We start from the raw sequence: 18,181 nt of genomic DNA on the forward strand, positions 1-18,181 counted from the left end.
CTCCAATTTCCTCGATATCTATCATCGTTTCTCTCTCTTTCTTCCACAGAGTCTATGTTTCTTTCATATCTTCCATTGTTTCTTCCTACGTCTCTTCTTTCTGCACTTGGTCTCTGGTTTCTAACTTCTATTCTTCTTACATCAAATTCCTGTCTCCGGAACTTTGGTTTTGAGCGCCCTTCTTCTTCTGAATGTTGCCTCTTTCCATAGAATCTTCCTTCCTTATCGTTCCAGGAATTCTGAGTTTTTGTTAGCACATCTTCGGTTCTTAGATATTCAATCAAATTATCAACTGCTTTTATCTTAACCGCTGCTATAGCTCTCTGTATTCTTAATGGCAATGTTTGGACAACTTGTTTAACCAGCTCCTCTTCACTGCATCCTTCCTTTAGGTTTTTGAAGCTTCTAAGAGTCTCCCATGTATGTTCTTCCAGGCTGTCGACTTTTGACCAATCTACATATCTTCTTTTTAATGCTTCTAGCTGCCTTTCCTTTATGTCTTCACTGCAGTAGTAGTTCAAGAATTTTCGGCTGAACTCCTTAAAATTTCTAAATTTGTGCTCATTTAGTTGATACCATCCTGCTGCCGACTGTTCAAAACATGTCTCTATGACGTTCAAAATCATTCCTTCGGGGATCCTCATAAGTCTGACATTTGTTGTTAGTTCTCTTAAAAACTTTCTGGGACATTTATCAGATATATTCCCATTGAATTTTGGAAGATGCTGCAATTCTTGTGGCCTAGGTATCCTGGTCCTATAGTTCTCGTCTCTCGGGAATTCATTTTCCAATATGTCTAAGAGCCTTTCATTATTACTTCCATCTTCGCTATTCTTCCATTTCCTTTTCTTGTGACCTCCCGCTATTCTATATCTCTTATGCTTCTCTTCTTCCTCCATCGTCGATTCATCGCTTGAACTCTCTTCTCTCAGCTCTTTCTTAACCTTCGTTTCTTCACTTTCTCGAAACCTAGGATTTATGTTTCCTTCTTTGATGAATAGCTTTCCTAACTTTCTTTCCACTTCTTCTACTTTCTTTTCTGTCTTCTCTATCTTTGACACTGCCCCATTTAATTTTCTGTCTAATTCCTTTCCTTTCTTATCTGCTGCATTAATTTTATTTTGATTTTCCGCAATGTCCTTCTCCATACGGCTAGTTTTTTCTTGAACTTCTTGCAGTTCCCGCGTACTTACTTCTCTCAGTTTTAGAACTTCCTTTTCCATTATATTGCGTGTTTCCCAGCTTCTATCTTCCATTAGGACCTTTGCTTCCTCTATCTTGCTTTCATTTTCATCTACTCTAGAAGATACTGCTTCTATTTGCGATTTATTTTCAACAATTTTTCTTTCCATACTGTTGGTTCTGTGTATATTCTCCTCTCTAAGTTTTGAAACTTCTTCCTCGATCGTCCTATTTATATCCACGCTTTTGTTTTCAATTAGCAGTGTTGTTTCTTCTATCTTCTTTTCCAATGATCTTCTATTTTCTTCACATGTCTCGGTTATTTTCTCGTACATTTCCTTGCTTTCATTTCTTACTGCTTCTAATTTTCTACTATTTTCGTCGAGCCTTTCTTTCACTTCCTTGTTATTTTCTTCTAACTTTTCTTTTACTTCTCTGTTGTTCTCTTCCGCCTTTCTATTACTTTCTTCTAACTTTTCTTCTACCTTTCTATTACTTTCTTCTAACTTTTCTTCTACCTTTCTATTACTTTCTTCTAACTTTTCTTCAATCTTCTCCTTCAATTCTCTGTTATTTTCATTTATCTGCAATGATAGCTTTTGGAACATTTCCATCAAGTTTATTTCTTCTGTCTTCTTCTGCTTTTCTTTTAGCTTTTCCTTCTTGCATTCCTTACATGTATAATCTTCTTCCCTTTTACTTATTGCTATGTATTTCTCCTTCCTTATTCCTTCGCACGTCCAATGTTTCATTTCCTTACATGTGACACAGAAAATAATTTCTTCCTTGTTTCCTTCCTCTCCGCAACAAATGAAAGTTTCCCTTTTTTCTCCGTCTTCCTTCATTGTAGCTTCTCCATTCTCATTTCCATCTTTATCCTTTTCCTCCATTTTCAATTATTCTTTCTCTCTTCGCTGTCTGGTTCCTAATTCTCTAGCCCCAAAAGTTGGTCGCCATTTATTTATGCTACCTTCATTTGGTGCAAAGGTACATAAACCTTAATCTTAAAACTCAGCTAGCTTATCTACAGGGTAGGGTTCTTTGTAGACAACGAAACCAGACAGGATGCCTTCCAATGGAGACGTTTAAACGAATATATTATTTAAACACAGGATACATGGAGTAAGAATATTTACATGATAAGCTACTTTCTTCTATGCTTTTTATTATTTTATTTTCTCTATCTGTATATTCTTCTATCTGGACTTCCTTCTCAATGGACAGATCTGGATCTGGACTTCCTTCTTAATGGACAGTCTGGATCGGGACTTCCTTCTCAATGGACAGTCTGGATCTGGACTTCCTTCTCAATGGACGGTCTGGATCTGGACTTCCTTCTCAATGGACAGATCTGGATTGGGGCTTCCTTCTCAATGGACAGATCTGGATCTGGACTTCCTTCTTAATGGACAGTCTGGATCGGGACTTCCTTCTCGTCTTTTTTGTTAACTTCCCTATGGATTTCAATTTAGGTTTTGACTATTTAACGAATTCCTTTATCCTTTTCTAACTTTTTCCTCCAAGCTTTGGGAATAATACTAATATCCTCCCTTGGGGCTGCAATTGGAACGCCCCACCACTAACTAGGTACAACAGAGTGTATACTTGGTGCAGCCGATTGACATGCGCATCCAAGTAGGTGCTACAGTTAAACTGCGCAACCAAAAAGTGCTGTGGGGCGTCGATCGGAACGCGCTCGCCACTGATGTAAACAAAATTTCCGCTACGGGAATGGTAAATCAACCAAACAGATGCAATATCTGTTCAAAGACACAAACTTGTATCAGTGCTTTGACTTCCTTAATTTTCATATTAACTTACATGTGATCATTGATTTGATTTATAAGATATATATATTAATTTACTTCTTTCATATTTATTCTTCGTCTTCTTATCATATATTCTATTGTTTTTCATCTTTCCAATTTGCTTTGTTCTATTTGTAAAATTATTCACATATATTATGCCAATTCTTAACCTTGCATGCCTGGTGCTGCCATCTCTATTCGTCTTTGGCAAACTATTCACATTACTTGGTCCTATTGGGTACGTAACAATACACAGTGCGGCAATTTGAAATAGAGACTGGTGCTATAGAAAATAAACAAGTGTTCACAGAAACTTACTTACCTGGGATCATTCAAGGTGTGACCCTCCTGCATCCACACATTGTTGCACTCTGCCTTCCAGTACATGGAAGGATTTCTGAAATTAGTTTTGTGTAATGCTGTTTGAAATCATTGTCGTGGCCTTCTTGATTGTTGGTACATTATCAAAATAGGAACATTTCAGTGCAGCTCTCAGTTTAGGAAATAGTAAATAATCACACAGAGCCAGATCCGGTGAATAGGCTAGGTGTGACAACACATAGATTGCTTTTCGAGTCAAAAAGTCCTTCACAATCAGAGCCTTGTGACTTGGAGAATTGTCATGAAGCAGACACCAGATGCCATCAACCCAATACTTGAACCTCACACGTGTTATTTTTTGTACAAACGTTTCAGTATCTCAAGATATAATCCAGCAGTAACAGTCTGTCTGTTATTTCGAGCTTCAGTAATGATTGTCCTCACTTTCTCAACAAATTGTGGTGTTCTCACTGTCCTTGCTGCACCTGGATGTTCGTCGTCTTCAATTGACTTCCGCCCTCCAATGAAATGCCTGTGCCATTCGAATACATGCCTACGGGATAAACAATTGTCCCCATACACTTGGTGCAACATGTGAAATGTGTCCTTAGCACAAAATATGATGTTTGGTTTTTGTTCCACGTTGAAATCACAATGCACTTTCATGACATGTGCCTACACGCAACAATGTTGATCAAGATCCACAATCTCTGCACCGATTATTCGTGAGATACCCCTCATTTGTTCGCACCACAGAACGCTTGCACAGTGGTGCCACCTACCGAGGAAAAAAAAATAGTCTCGATTTCAAATTGCCGCAGCACTGTGTATTTATAAATACCTTGAGGCAAGTTTTTCACAGCTTAGATTTTATTTTTATTGATGAAGGAAAAGAAAGCTGCATGGAAATTTAAAAAAAAAATATCTGCCCATTTACTTTGTTAGTGTCCTTTGCAGAACAATCTATCTGACAGATGGAAGATTATTACAAGATAAAGATTATATTGAAGTTGATTAGGTCAATTTGAGTTTGAAATTCTTGTACAATTAACAATTTTCGTAGATTAGTATATCCCATAAGATTCGTAACTTGTGTTGTAGATGTATTTCAAGTCTTGAGTGTGTGAAATGGCAAATGTAAACTCTCCACCTTAAATTAAATATTTAAATGTATATACTGTTTAATTGAATTGAATTGAATTAGAATTTTTGAATTTATTGTTAATATATTTGAGTGTCTGTAAGGGGTGGTGAGAGGCGATAGTAAGTAGATAGATAGTTTTATTCACCTTTAGAATGAGTACATTCATGGTTTCATCATGGTTGTCATTGGAAATAAGTAAGGATGAAGTAGAGAAAACATCTGCTTGTAACCTTGAATTTTTGGAAAGTTCACCTCTAAAACTGAGAATTACACTGGAATTTTATCATGGTTCTAGAGTGGTCACCCTGTCTAATTATCCTGGAAGTTATGCAAAATTTGAAGTTTCCATTAATTTTGTATTACTATTATGTGGGAAAACTATTTTTTTTATTACATAACATATATTTTTTTATATTCTGTTATAATATTTTAATATTTTAAAGCAAAAGTATGGCAAATTAATGCTGATAATTAGACATAAGTTAGTAACTCGCTTATGTCTAATTATTATCAACTGCACCTTTTATTCCCCAAACATGAATTGATGCTTTTAATTGGAGTAGAATACTCACCCACTAATATTAGGCCGTTTCTAAATTGGCAACAGATGTCGCCTACAGCACCATTCCACCTACGGAATCTGCCTACTGCCGTTGTCCGAATTGGTGGCATGCGTGGAGTTGGAGGGGAGAGGTGGAAGTTGCACGTTTCAACTCCCTGTGCCCCTGTGCTTGGCAGCCATATTGCAACTTTCACTTTGCAGAGGCAACGTTTATTGAATAGACGATGTAAAACTCAGTGCTACTTCGATATTTTATCGATAACACTTTAAGTAGAAAAATTATAAAAGAAGAAATCACGTGTCACATTTTTAATATGAATAGTAAATAAGGGGAAATCATTGTGATGTTTGGTTGGCATTTTTCTTCTACTTCCGTACTGTGTGTCTGTGACCCAGAGTTTTGTGAGGGATGTTCGAGCTGACCCTGGTAGGAAAAGTGGCAACAGTACTGTAAGGGGCCATGTAGATTCGGACGACTTTGACGGCACAGGAAAGCAAAGGAAGAGAAGAGGATGGAGTGCTTGCCAATTCGGACACAGCTCATATCAATATTTGAAGAATTTTAATTGTTACAATTTTCAAGCATCGATATCGGTTCAGCCCAAAAATTATGAATATTTTAAAGGGGTATAGTTGCAGTGAAAAATTTGTAGTATTTTTAACTTTATAAATTCACTACAGTCCCGTTGAATCAAATTTGATGGGACCGATGGTGCTTCGGTTGAAAGAAAATTTGGTTAAACCGGAAGAAAAGTTTTTTGATATACAGTACATATGTATTTCAGCGTGTAGGCATAAACTAAAAGCTTACAATAATACGTAGTCATTTAACTCAAGAACATAAAAACACGGTCGTGCACGAGTAACGACTTTTTTTAGCGATTCGGTTAACCAAGAAATTCGGTTAAACTGGACTGTAGTGTACTCTGAATTGCTTGAAATTGTTACAGTAAGTGTTGCTATCAGCTTAACCCTAATTTTTTTTTATATATATTTTTTAATTATTGCAGGGAAATAGCCTTCACCAGATCTTTGCACCGGACTGTACCAGCGCTGAAGTACTATTACATGGGATACTATATTCACTCTTGTCGGAAGATGAGGTACAAGGGACAATATAAACCGTCTCTCTTGTTGTGCCCAGAAGCATACACGTGGCATTCTATTGAAATGTGCCGACCGAAGCTGGATGAGAATAAATACAGTAGATTTGAAGGGCCCGGTGTTGAAGATCAGGATGGCCGTATCGTGATGAATGAGGTTAGTATGGCGCATTAAACTCTTTAACTGTACAGTTTTTATACAAATAATCAGGATGTCTACTAGTCTAGAAAAGTGATTGATATTTACTGTTTTTCTGGAGAAATCGACATTTTTGTAGTAGTGTACTAGAAGTAGGATTTTAAACGAAGACAAAAATGACAAGTAAGAGATTATAAATTTGTTATGGAAAAACTCTGCTTCACTTTGATATACTGAGTATTCATTAGACTTTGCATATTAAATACTCTAGGAAAAGGTGGTACGTTTGGAACTACCAAAAAAAATATCCCCACTTGCAATATTTGTTTATTTCTTCATATATTTCAACTTAAATCTGTTTCAATGTCATAGGAACACCAATATTATTTATTTTAGAAACAAGTATCAATTAACTGGTGACTGCCTATTATTGACATCCTTTCACACAGATAATAATCGATGTGAATTACATCATACATACACAAGAATTGAATTGTATTTTATTACATATATGTTTGATGGCAATGTTGTAGATGGCGCTGCTTCTTTTCATTTCTGCTAAACAATTTTATTTCAACACCCCAGAGTAATTTTCTTGCATGTGTACTTGCATCTGGACAAGTACTGACTCGACCAATTAACGCATGAGAGTGGAAGCGAGGGCATGGAGGGGAAAATGTAGCTGCAGCTACCATCTGTTTGCATCAGCATGCACTGCTTTGTTCTGCCCACTTGCTTTCTCCCCTTCACTACCACATGGTCTTGCTTCACAGATTCCCAAGACAAAGTATAGGTAGTTCTCTATTAATAAACTTCAAAATTATTGGTTAAATTAGGTTAGGTTTCATTCTCATGTGCTTCCAATAAAACCTTTGGGTGGGGATATTTTTTTGGGCCAAACTGTATTTTCAAGTAGAAATCAACTACTATAAGTGGCTATTGGCATTTACCACTTTCTTGTTGCAATATTTGAGTTGTGCTTGATTGATACTAGGATTAATATATATTTTATTAAATTTTACTATAATTATGTATTATTAGAGGCACATATTTTTGGTAAATAAAAACTCAAAATTTCGGTATAAAAACAGTCAGTTTCGGATTCAAAAGCGGTAAATAAAATGAAATTTCACTGTTATAGCGGTGAAAAAGCAGTATATAAAATTACATTTTGGTTTTAAAAATGTGAATATAATCCAAATTTGATTTAAAAACTACACTATTACACAAAATAAACATATCCTTTGTAATAGCACATTTAAATCATTGCCAGAATATTAAGTCTATTACTGTATAAAGGGGTCCATTTTTGCTTCTCAAATATTTACAGCAGAATTAATCAATTTTCCGTGAATTGCATAACTCACAGGATTATTCAGACTTCAGAAAGTGTCGCATCGGTATATAAACGGTAAATTTCATGTTTAAGAGTCTATTTCGCATTTTGCAGTTCATTTCGCATCATTTCGTGACAAACCAGGCTAGGAAAATGCACCTCACACCTTTCATAAACATGAAAAATTAACATTACAATGTGTTATTTCAAATTTCACATTTTCGTCAAAAACGAAATATGCATGCCTCTATGTATTATTTATGCTATGGTTGTTATATTCTTTTGTTTACCATTAGTCAATATGTGGTAAGTATTATGTAAGAACTCACCCCTGATTGCTCTATCAATCAATTTCTGTTAAGTTTGCTTTCTCATTATTATTTTTAACATGTGAAATGAATACAGGAAAACCTCGGTAATAAGATATTGGTTAATACGAAGTACCCTTTAATCCGAAGTTCTTCCCATTCCCCAGCCGATAAGATAGGATTTGTAATGTATTTCAGTACGGATAAATCGAAATACGGATAATTTTTAATACGAAGTTGTTTACAAGACCCTTCCGCAAAACTGGTTTCGCTTAATTCGAAATAGACACCTGCGTAAGTCGACAAGAGATGATCGAATGTGGAGAGAGCTTGGACGTTATTTTAACTTGACCTTGACATGTTTCCTTGTCCTAAGAGCTGCTGACAACTCCAGGGAAGTAGCCCGAAATGCCCGCTGGACATTGACATTCTTTGTCAATGTGCATGGGAGGTCAAGCTCTTTCCCCGCTGAATGCGCCACCTTGGAAATATTCACCAGTGCTAGATGAGAAATGCGAGATAAGATCGCACGAATGTTCCAAAATACAAGACGCGTGGTGCCTGGAAGTCTCACCCATCTGTCTAGCTCTGAACTCGAGATACAGCAATTTCCCGTGAGCGAGCAACTTTTGGCCTGGTAGCCGACAACTTCCGGTAACCACTTTCATTAAAAGCGTGTTCTTTGTGCCCTGTAGAACTTCATAAAAAAAAGGGAAACTGTTACAGATAATCAAAGCCGCATAGGCCAACTAAAGATCGTCAACCCGCTTAATGCGTTGTCATCTAGGTTTCCCGCAAAAGTTGACGTCGATTCGATTTTACGTATGTTTCAACTCCAGTTTCCCGTTTCATACGTTGCCGGTCATAAAATTTGCCAAAACAGTGTTTTGTTGTCTGCGTGACTGCTACGCCCCTTGTGGGTACGTACTTACATGTTATTTACCACGGCTACAGATATCTTAATCTCAGGGGGTTAGGTTCTTTGTTTGAGAATTCCAAATAAGAAAGCGTTTTATAGCCAAGATTATATAGTAAAATGCGGATCTATATTCTGAGAACTTGACAAAATACAGAGAATATATATATATATATATATATATATATATATACAGGGAGGTTATTTCAGTCGTTCACCGCCATCGTGTCGGCCGGTCGGCGCCGCCTTCATGCAACAGGTCCCGGCAAATTGCGTTAGAGGAAGTCCGTAACAGAAACAGCTTGTTTTGTAATGTTTCCACTTTTCACAATTACAGTTACAATTACAATTGAATAAGCACGTACCTTGTCGCAAGGATGCTGGAAAAGGTGTCCTCCGAAATACAAATATTTCTGGCACCTTATTTCTGACATCTAATCTTAGATTAGACATTGCTACTTTATCGTCAGTTGACAGAAAGGGAAGACAGCATCCCGGCGCATAAAGCGAACCGAAACCGTAAAATGATATTTAAAATTAATAATAGTGATCACTAACCTGGTGTGTTATAAGATATATTGAAAATGACCTCCTTCAACAGCAATACAACACGTTTCTTAGGTTCAAGAGATCCTGTCTCTCGTAATTGCCTGACCACTTTTCTGCAAGAGTTCGTTTTCACGTAATTATCGTACATAAAAACTCGATGTTCAAGACTATATTTGTTTAGCGGAATAACTAATGAATGAATAACAATTAACACACAATAAAGCACTAGCACACCAACTCAATAACACAGTATAAAAAAGACGCGTACTGATAAACGCAAACAGAAGTGAGCATGAGGGTACGTTACACTCACGACGTCTGGTAGCCGACAGTGTTGCTAACCATTTTCCGGCAATGTCCCTACAGACATAGTAAAAATCTCCCTACAACTGACCAAATGTCCCTACGCCAAGTAAAGCGTCTAAAAAAACACCACCTCATTAGCATGCAAAACAGAAGAGAAAATATACACATTTACTTACCAAATCTTTCTGCTCGGTGCTCCACAATTAATGAAGGAGCGAATTTACAATACAGGACCCCTCCCCGATTTTTGTAATATTTCGCATACTCACTAATTGAGGCCTCCTAATCACGAATTTGAAGTTAAAATTTGTGGGTCACCTGTAGAAATAGCAAAATAAGTGAATTTGAGTGGTCCGTGATCGGCACGATTGCTCATTACTTACCGGAAGATTTTGTGTTTCCAATACTTAAAAAATGAAATATACATTCCTGATATTGCTACGACCCCAAATTTGAACTATGTTTGCCTATCCTATCCTATCCTAACCTAACCTAATCTTACCGTGAATGGTTCGTGGGGTTATCCGTCAATGGCTTGTGGGGCTACCCGTGCTTGGTTTTTCGACCCCAAATTTTAATTATGTTTGCCTTGCCTAACCTAACTTAACCTAACCTTACCGAGAATGGTCAGTGGGGCTATCCGTGAATGGTTTTGCGCTAATTGTGATTACGAACCGATAAAAAAATCGTATTCATCATCGAAGACACCATTTTCGTATCCTGCAATTTTACGATCGATGCACTGTTGCCAAGCTTACCTGTAATCAAATCAGTCCACATTCCACATGTTCTTCTACATCGTGATTGTCACTGTCACATGTAATCCCCTTCTTTAGGCAATATACCGAAATCCATAAGTTTATTAATTACCCCACGAAATCCTCCTGCACACTCCACCTAAAAATCTGTACAACATTAACAACTTTTTTACTGTTCTCTTCCGCCATTCTTACACGATCCATGCTCTCCAAGTATGAAATCAACAGTGTGGCAACGCTGTAGACAGCGTAACTAATTTTAATTTGTTCATATCAACAAATATGGCTACCATACTTGTATACGGAGAATCATTGCGAGAATTGAAATGCTTATTTTACAACTTCTACACGTTAATGAACAATTTTTTCACCTCACCCCAACATGTTAACTTGAGATAAATCATCACGACTAATTATTTCGTGAGTATAAGACGTAGCATAGAAATTACAGAAGGGTCCGGTATTGTAAATTTTTGCCTTAATGAATAATAGGGGTGTGCGGGACAAAATGTTTTGGGTCGGGACGGGAATTTTTTTTAAATCCCGACATTCGCAACGGGAAAAATTTGCAATTTCCCGACCAAGTCGGGAAATTTTCGAAATTTCCCGAAGCTCAGGAAATCTCGAATTCTACACGTCATTTTCACTTTAAGTGATTGTTTTTGCATTTCTAGAATAAAAACTTACAATTTATGATAAGTTCCAGAAACTTACAATGAAGAAAACGTCGAGAATTAACGACTTTTTAAAGTGACCATTCGGTATTTCCCGACTGCTTGGGATCCCGAAAAGTCGGGAAGTCATTTCCCGAAGTCGGGATCGGGAAGGGAATTTTCTTTTCCCGATCCCGGTCCCGACTTTTCGGGATCCCGCACACCCCTATTGAATAACGTTGAGTCATTTACTGTTATTTGAAGTCATACATGCTGCTGCTGTGAAGAGATAGATGTTGGTTGGTGATGCTGTATTTCCTGAAGTCTTTAACAATTCTGGTCCCATTTTATTTCTCTTTTTTGTTTTTGTATCACTTAGGTAACATTGAAAATATTCTTTCAGTTTCCGCGTTAGAATGTGGCAATGTTAGCACTATTTTCGCGAGAGTGGAAATGTTTTCAAAAAATAACTTGCCTTGAAAGTTCTCGGTAACCGATAACATGTTCCAAAATTCTGATGGAGACTTGTTGGTTAGTTGTTTTTTCTCTTCCTCACTAAAGTATCCAGATAAACTAATCCATTCATTCCAAACCGAGCACGAAGAAAGTGCAGCTGACTGGCGAGTAAGCTTTGCACCTTTGCGCAATAAAAAGTTATTTTCCAAGATTGAAAAAAAGTCCCTACGTTTTCCTTCATTTGGCAAAATCTACGCGGGCGAAATATAGTGAAAAGTCCCTAAGGTTGGTATCACTGCCGACACTGTCTCATTCGTGCAGTATGAAGCGCCGTCTCGCGGCTGACAACTCCCCCGATAAGCTGCCGGTGCTCTCGCGACAACTGAGGATAAAGTAGCGATGTCTAATCTAAGATTAGATGTCAGAAATAAGGTGCCAGAAATATTTGTATTTGGGAGGACACCTTTTCCAGCATCCTTGCGACAAGGTACGTGCTTATTCAATTGTAATTGTAACTGTAATTGTGAAAAGTGGAAACATTACAAAACAAGCTGTTTCTGTTACGGACTTCCTCTAACGCAATTTGCCGGGACCTGTTGCATGAAGGCGGCGCCGACCGGCCGACACGATGGCGGTGAACGACTGAAATAACCTCCCTGTATATATATCATCGGAAAGGCTTCTTCTTTTAAAAGGCTTCTTCTTCTTTTAAAAGGCTTCTTCTTCTTTTAAAAGGCTTCTTCTTCTTCTAAAAGGCTTCTTCTTCTTTTAATATGGAAAAGTTTCTTCTTCTTTTATTATGGAAAGGGTTTCTTCTTCTTTTAATATGAATTTCTTCTTCTTTTATCATCAAAAGGCTTCTTGTTCTTTAATTATCGAAAAGGCTTCTTTTCTTTTCTTTGTTTAATTTATTATCTTCCTTTAAAGCGTAATCTTATTTATGTGCTCGCTTTTCCCCCCGCTTCTTTGTCAAACAATACAAGCTATACTTGTAGAAAGAGTAGGGTCGACTAAACTGACAATAGCGCCACCTCCTATTTGACGACCAAAGGGGAATAACCAGGATCGCTAATAACAAGCGCTGCCAATGGCCCAGTGCGACTAAGAAAAAGCGCAACCGAAAAGTGCTTCGGGGCGTCTAATTTGACACAGCGCCACCGGGGACAAACAAACAAAAAACTGACGATGTTCACCTCGTCAGAGATATAAAGATACATTTCTGAATTCGTTATCTTACTTAATAACTTCCCTAAACGTTTCGTATGCGACAATATTCTTAATTATTTTAATTTACTATATACACCATTCTATTTACTTCTTCTATAGTATTTAGACTCTTCTTTTATATATTTCTCAATTTACTATACTATATATAATCCCTCTTCTCCGCTCCAAGTTTTTACAATTGCCTTTGCTCCTTTTATATTGCGTGCTGCCATCTCTTGTCGATTCTGAGAAACCATTCCTCCTTGCAACCTTCATTGTGTCATCGAAAGTGGCACGTGACATGACTTCTCCCCTTTTGCTATCAGCAAACGGGGGGGTTCCTTGCTAATTGTGTGTGTGCACACTGACTCCTTTCCTTTGGCATCTAAAAAAAAGCAAACAGTTCTGAATACCTTCTTCAAAATGAACAAAAACTGCATGATAAGTAAAAGAAAAGTGACCCCCTTCCTTCTCCTACAACAGCTCATTATCCGCCACTGGTGTGCATGGTAATGTGATAATTGCAGAATTCAGGTCCCTCTTTCTTGTTTGAATGCAGCTGTCTGGATAGGAAATATTGCCCGTATTATTGTCTGTTGCATGGTAAAAGGTAATACAAGGATCATTTTTTTTTTTTCACACTGCTGATAAAAGTTCGATCTTCGACAACTGCGTTATATTTAAAATGCCCATGATTTCCCTTCTGCCACCTGCTGCTCTAACTTCCAGCCGGTCTCATTGTGTTTACACTGCAGCTGGCGCCAGTGTTTAGTCTGGAAAGTTCTCGCTTGCTGGTAACTGCAATGACTCATCCAGTGCGAAGGAATAAGCGTCATTGTTTTGAATCTCGCAAAGCCATATAATCCCCGCTTTTCTTCAGAACCATTAGCTTGCTGCTGTTAAAAAAAAACAGCAAAAAAAAACTGCAATGCTCAATGTAGGAATACGAGAGGAAAAGTTTTCGCGGAGCGAGTGTTTGACCTCCAGAATACTCCTGAAACCTACAATAAATTGTCGATTAATCTGAAAATACGCAAGTTTCGTAAAGCTTGTTTTTAGTTCATTTTATGCTGATGAGCTAAGCGGGATTAAATATACAGTTTAAAGTGGGATCCAAACCAGAGTGATTATCGAGTGCGCTGTGCAAACAGATTGCAAGTTCTGTGTTTAGTTTTTCAGAGTGGATTACAATGCAAGTTGAGGAAGAGTTTGAACTGATCCCTGCAAAGGGGGAAGTTAACTGAAGCAAAGAATAAGTGACTTTTTTTACGATGTCTTTTTAACAGCCGAACCAGAAAGAAATTTACAGCCCCGATTTTTTTGTTTTTTGCCAGGGAAAGGTTGTGTTCTCTCCCAACAGAATCTTCTCTTACCAGTTAATATTGTAACGGACAATGTTCTAGTGAACGCACATAAAATCCAATATTCATTCTGTCCGATTATCTCCCGTCTCTTGCTTGCGCCAGTGACTACCGTCAAGATTCTTCCGAGTTTCACTTCTTACAGTAAACGAGATTGTTTTCCTTTCCCTAAGTCTCCGTGCAAACGGGTTTCTTATGAACTAAAATTGTAAGAATTTCGTGGAAGAGCAACGACTTTGCTCAATTAAAAGAAAATACCGTTTGTTAAAATACTTTTTGCCACAACATGCATCCCGTGCATAACCGGTTGTATAACTAGGCAGGATAAATGGTGTTAACCGTCTCCTTGGAATCTTTGTGTCCACGTTAAGCTCCGTGTTCTCATTTTGTGTAACATTTTTTACACTTTCTTTAAAACGTACAATATTATTATATAGTACATAAAGCTTATTTTCTGAGGTACCACCAAGTATAAAACATCCTTGGGGGGGGGGGGGGGGGATTTATACTCTACTTTATTTACACCTGAAAACAGGCACCATCTTGAAAAGTTTGGATAACTCGAAGCCGTTTAATACGAAGTTGACATTTTTTGGTCCCTTGAACTTTGTATTAACAAGGTTTTCCTGTATTCTTAAAACTTTGTGGATTGGGATTGAGTGATGGTTTACTAAAATGCAGAGACTTTTTTGCACGTATGTTCAAATGCAAGAACTGTGCTAGTGACTTGGTGTGGAAAACCTGGAAAAGTCAGGGAATTTTGATTTAACAAAAGAAGGAAAGTATTCATTAAATACTGTTCCACACAGGTAAAACAACGGCAGCGAAAAATCAGGTGAGGCCAGGCTGGCTTGGTAGAGCAATGGCATGGTATAACAGAGATCAGAGTTTGAGTCCTGGTCAAACCTTCATTTTTCGCTGAAAATTCTACGTAGTAAGAAATGTTTTTGTTGTCTCATTAAACACTAATATATATGTACATCCACTTAACGTTTTCATTACTATTCATTTTTTGCAGATCTTGGTGCTTTCACATCAAAAGGCAATGCCATATTTCATCTATAGAGCCCTGAATTCTGAAGCCGACGACGACGAAGAAATTTCTCAATATGCAAAACTTGCTGGAATGAAATGTGCAAGAAAAATGCTCCTAGTACGAATGTAGAAGTATTAGATAATATCATTGAATTCTTCTTGTTTTGTTTTTTTTAATTATAAGACAAACCAGTTTCATGTATAAAGTTTTTAGGCAGACCAGTTTCATGGTAATGTTGTGCATGTAGCTTTAAGAGGAAGATATGAAATCTTTGCTTTTGCTTGTGATATTTAGGAATATTTTGTTTTTGTTTCCACCTTCTTAAGGCACTCAGTGATATGCTAAGGATATATTTATTTTAATGATGTGTTTTTAATAATTTGTGACAATTTGTAGTACCTTATGGTTGCTATGTATTTATATTCTTACAGGAGAACTATGTGTCTAGGTTCCTTCAAAAGGAACCTCAAAACAATCAAAAATAGAAAGTAAGTCTGTTTCGTTTCTGTACCAGTGTTTTTAATAAAGTTCTGATATTGTGGTTTAAAGAACTTCAGTGGATAATGTAGTCACTTAAAGGGTATGTATATAGTAAGTACAAATTAAACCTTATTTAATTTTAAAATCTGTTTTTTACACAAACTACATATAATTTGTCTTAGCATTGCAACGTTAATTAGACATTATCCTTTGTCTAGTGCTTTAAGCTATATTTATTCTGACACTAGACAATGGATAATGTCCAATTAACATTGCATGCTCATGTAGAACCATTGTTACTAACATTTAGAGAATTATAATTCTTCTTGTATTGTTACACATGCTTCTTTCATCAGACATTTATTTGTAGTTTGATAAGTGTTACAGTGGAACTCTTTCTTTCTTTAATTGGTGCATTCCAGTGTTACGTGTGTAAAATTTTACACATAAAACGTAAGGTTCGATTGATTTGCTTTATTTTACTTTGCTTTTCTGCCATTTTTGGCTAATTTGCGAAGATGGAGACGAGTGAAGACATAATGAAATTCATGGATGGCACTCACAAACACCCATGCTCAGGCTGGGACTCGAACCCGGGACCCCTGGCATCTTAGCACGATTGGCAACAGGGGCCAGCTATGTAAGGTTGAAGACCTGAGGTTTAACATTCATAATTAACTGATTTCATAGAATTATGAAGTACTTTATGGTGCCTGTCACAAATGAAAAAAAAACCTGATTATGGTAGGGTGTCTGACTGCCACAAGGGAGATCCGGGTTTGATTCCTGGGGTGGCTCATCTAAGGTCACAATTTATCGAGCCTTGTCACTGGATAAAGTGGCTCTGGCTCACCCAGCCTAAGTGGGTACTTTGGGTCAACCCTGGTGGGCAAATGGTCCAAAATGACCAAGATCGAGAATGTGTGGAGCCCTACCCTCCACATCCTCTAAATGTGCCTTCACGGCACAGTGCTATATGCACGGTGAATTTTACCTTTTACCTTACCTATAATGATGGCATAGCCTGAATGCATGGAAAGCTTTAACGAAGATATGTTGCGTGTGGTGCTTTAAAAATGTAGAAAAGTTTGAGTTCATTTGTCTGTGAAGCATATAGGCAACAGGTACTAGTAACTTTTGTTGGTGGAATATGTAAATTATATGCATTGACAAACATTTAAACATTAATCAGGGTGTCTACCAAAATAACAAATGCATGTTACTTCTCTCTTCATAAACTTTTGTCTTCTCGTTTAATATCTAAGAAACTAAAAGTTAAAATATTCAAAACCATAATTTTGCCTGTAGTATTATATGGATGTGAAACTTGGTCCCTTACATTGAAAGAGGAACATAAATTGATAGTATTTGAAAATAAGATCCTTAGGAAAATCTTTGGACCTAAAAGGGATGAGGAGACAGGTGAGTGGAGAAGGTTACATAATTTAGAACTACATAATTTGCATTCATGTCCAGATATTATTAGAATGATTAAATCAAGAAGACTTAGGTGGGCAGTCCATGTGGCACGAATGGGAGAGGAAAGAGGAGTTTACAGGATTCTTGTTGGGAAACCTGATGGTAAGAGACCTGTAGGAAGGCCAAGATGAAGATGGAGGGACAACGTTGAGATGGACCTAAAGGAAATCGGTAGGGATGGAAAAGAGTATATAGAACTTGCTCAAGATAGGGAAAGATGGAAGGCCTGTGTTGCTGCAGCCATGAACCTTCGGGTTTAAGAAGGCTAGGGAGTTAGTTAGTTAGTCTACCAAAATAACAAATTCTTGATCTTTTTTCATTTTTCTTAACCTTTATTTACTCGACCCCTACTTAGTAATATTGGAAATTAGCAATTAAGAAAATAAATATTTATTTAATAAAAACCTCTACCAAAAGTTCAGTTAAAATGAAAAGCTAACAAGAGAATCAGACTTGCTTTATCTATTAATGCTTCCTGGACCACAATTGTCAAACTAGGGAGAGACTGGTAAAACTCCAGTAAAATCTTAAATGGGGCTCGTGTTCATCCCTATATATTTGTGACTGTCCCTTCATCTCAACTTACCATCGTTCATCCTCATCTTTGCAATTAGCCAATGGGGCAGAAAAGTGAAGTAAAATAAACTAAATCAATCAATCAGTCATTATGGTAGCAAAAATTCTTGACCACAAGTATAATTTCTTGACTTTTTCTTGCCTTCTTGACCTACTTGTTGATTTCTTTTACTTTTTCTTGACGCAATTAAAAACTAATATTTTTCAGATTAATTCATTTTGTTATTTACATGGACTAGGACTTTATTCTGTTACATTAAAAAAAAGTATAAAATACTTACGTGAGTGAGTATAATGGTTGCAGACGACGTTTCGCGAAGCTACGCTCCGCTTCTTCAGGTCTCTTTTCAGTACATACTGTACTTCATCATATATGTAAAAAAATCCAGGATTAGGTAAAAGATGGTGTTTGGATATGGAATTTAAAATTACATGAAGATAAAAATGCCACGAGGCTAAGAGATAATTCTAAAAGAACGGTGTGCCCATAGACAGCATTCGT

General features: G+C 37.1%; 1 protein-coding gene across 3 annotated transcripts in view; it reads left to right on the plus strand.

Moving 5' to 3' along the window:
- The window catches only part of Ate1 (arginyltransferase 1), a 51,052-nt gene extending 35,289 nt beyond the window's left edge, over positions 1-15,763 (plus strand). Inside the window, exons 10-11 of one of the 3 annotated variants that reach the window (XM_083134522.1) lie at positions 6,028-6,277; positions 15,127-15,763. In XM_083134522.1, coding sequence (XP_082990648.1) covers positions 6,028-6,277; positions 15,127-15,273 — 397 coding nt within the window. In that variant the 3' untranslated portion in view covers positions 15,274-15,763. The remainder of the gene's footprint in view (positions 1-6,027; positions 6,278-15,126) is intronic. The other 2 variants (XM_083134524.1, XM_083134523.1) reach the window with 2 other exon arrangements.
- The last annotated feature ends 2,418 nt before the right edge of the window (positions 15,764-18,181 follow it).

Source organism: Lepisma saccharinum, chromosome 13 (assembly GCF_977018435.1).
Source record: "Lepisma saccharinum chromosome 13, izLepSacc3.1, whole genome shotgun sequence".
Lineage (NCBI taxonomy): Eukaryota > Metazoa > Arthropoda > Insecta > Zygentoma > Lepismatidae > Lepisma > Lepisma saccharinum.